The 2,125-nt window shown below is 42.3% G+C and overlaps 1 protein-coding gene across 1 annotated transcript; it reads right to left on the bottom strand.

Annotated features, from left to right (window-relative positions):
* Positions 1-336: 336 nt before the first annotated feature.
* On the bottom strand, positions 337-1,915 carry LOC104952364 (alpha-internexin-like; the record flags this gene model as incomplete). Its single annotated transcript, XM_010779174.1, has 2 exons — positions 337-864; positions 1,685-1,915. Coding segments are annotated over 2 exons (759 nt in total), but the record flags the coding sequence as incomplete, so codon positions are not given.
* Positions 1,916-2,125: the final 210 nt, after the last annotated feature.

A 2,125-nucleotide genomic window follows, 5' to 3' on the forward strand; every position in this document is an offset into this window, starting at 1 on the left:
TTACTAGCCAATCAAATCCTTTTTTTAAATAGTTAGTTTTTGTTGTATTTTCCCATTGAACTATCAAATTAATAGTTTATATTAACAACCATAGGGTTTGTTCTGTGGATTTTCAACAGTATCAGAGAAACTTTTTCTGGAAAAAAATATAAGATAATGTTTTGACGCTATAAGCACCTACATAAAACTCTGTTCACCTCCAATGTTTCGGGCAATTTCAGAAAACCTAGATGAATAAACTCCAAACTGCTTGCATAGATATAATGAGAAATACATTTGCTTGAATGTATTGAATAGCCCCTTTAAGGAGACCACAGTAATGATTGTGTTGCTTACCTGCAGGGCTGAGACTTCAGCGTTGTTTCCCACCTCCATCTCTGTGATCTGCCTCTCCAGAGACTCGTTGGCGCCCCTCAGGCTCTCGATCTCGATGGTCTTGGACTGCAGCTGCCTCCTGAACTCACTGACCTCCTCCCTGCTGGCCCTCATGGCCTCGTTGGTCCTGGAGGCCTGCTCGCTGAGGCTGGCGAACTTGCTCTTGTACCATTCCTCGGCCGACTGCAGGTTCTTGGAGGCGATAGACTCGTACTGGTTGCGGATCTCCTTCAGAGCCGAGGTGAGGTCCGGATTGGCGAGCTCGAGCTCCACGGAGACCTGCTGCTTCTCCATCATGGTGCTCAGCTCCTGGATTTCCTCGTCATGCACAGTCCTCAGGAAGTTGATTTCATCCATCATCAATTCCAGACGGCGCTCCAGGTCCAGGCGAACGGCTGTGGCGTCATCCACGTCCTTCCTGAAGGACCTCAAGTTCTGCTCAGCTTCGTCCCGCGCCCTCACCTCCTCCTCGTACTTCACACTGAGCTTCTGCAATGAGACATGAGGGGGGAGTTGCAGATATAATATGTAACATTACAATTTCTAAAACAACCAGACCTTTGTTGTTAGGTTGTTGTACATGCTCGCAAATATCCATTCAAACCTAGAAAAATGTTTCATTGGAATCAAGGTTACGCTCAGTTTCATTTAGTTGCATGTAATTTGACGTATCCTCTTATGCTTTTTTAGATCTTTGTTGTTTTCAACTGTAGTTTTTAACCCAAAGAAGTATTTTAGAAGTATGTCTTAAAGGTCACCTATTGTGCAAAATCCACTTGTTCATGTATTTTATACATAAACATGTGTCCTCTGTGTTAACAGATTTGGAAAGTTTCAGGAAAAAAGATTCTCTCTCTTTTTGTCTTGATACATCTTTATAAAAACCTGTCTAAAAATGGGCTGATCAGATTTTGCAAACTTTGTGATTGTTGGGGTTGTGCAACCATTAGCTAATAACCAACCAAGATGAATAACTTATCAGAGGGGCGTGGCCAGCAGCAGCTCATTAGCATTTAAAGCTACAGACACAGAATCAGCACATTTCAAACAGGGCAGAAACCGGGTATGGCATGCTATATTTCATGATCTGTTTGATATTTCAAACCAAACACTTCAGATACATGTTTTGTATATATCGAGTAGACCTATAGTGAATGGTTCAAAAACAGTATAATAGGGGACCTTACGTTGTCACAAAAACAAGTTGAGCAAATGTTAGCGGCAGCAGAACTGCATCGAAAAAACGTTATTAATTATTTTGCCTGTTATTATCCTCAACTTTTTATCCTTTTTTACACATTGGTTTTACCTGCAGCTCATCCTCCATGTTGTTCCTATCGATCAGGATGCGGTTCTTGTCCCGGCTCAGCTCCTCCACCTGTGAGCGCAGGTCGCTGAGCTCCTGCTGGTAGAGGAGGGCGACGCGCGACGGCTCGCCCTGTTTCTGCCTCAGTGTCACCAGCTCCATCTCCAGCACCTTGTTCTGCTGCTCCAGGTGCCGCACTTTATCGATGAACATGGCGAAGCGGTCATTGAGACCCTGGAGACAGGATAAATGCTTATCATCACACAAAATCCTCCATAAGTTTATCTCATCTACCATCCAATTTACAACTTCACTTATTTTGAAGTTTTATATTTCTGAAAACAAAATAAATCAAATATTTACTTAAAGGTCACCTATCATGCTATTTTTAGGCAATAGCATAGGTCTCAGATATATAAAAAAATATATAAAACATGTCTATGA

The sequence above is a fragment of the Notothenia coriiceps genome, unplaced genomic scaffold (assembly GCF_000735185.1).
Source record: "Notothenia coriiceps isolate Sejong01 unplaced genomic scaffold, NC01 NC01_scaffold00019895, whole genome shotgun sequence".
NCBI lineage: Eukaryota > Metazoa > Chordata > Actinopteri > Perciformes > Nototheniidae > Notothenia > Notothenia coriiceps.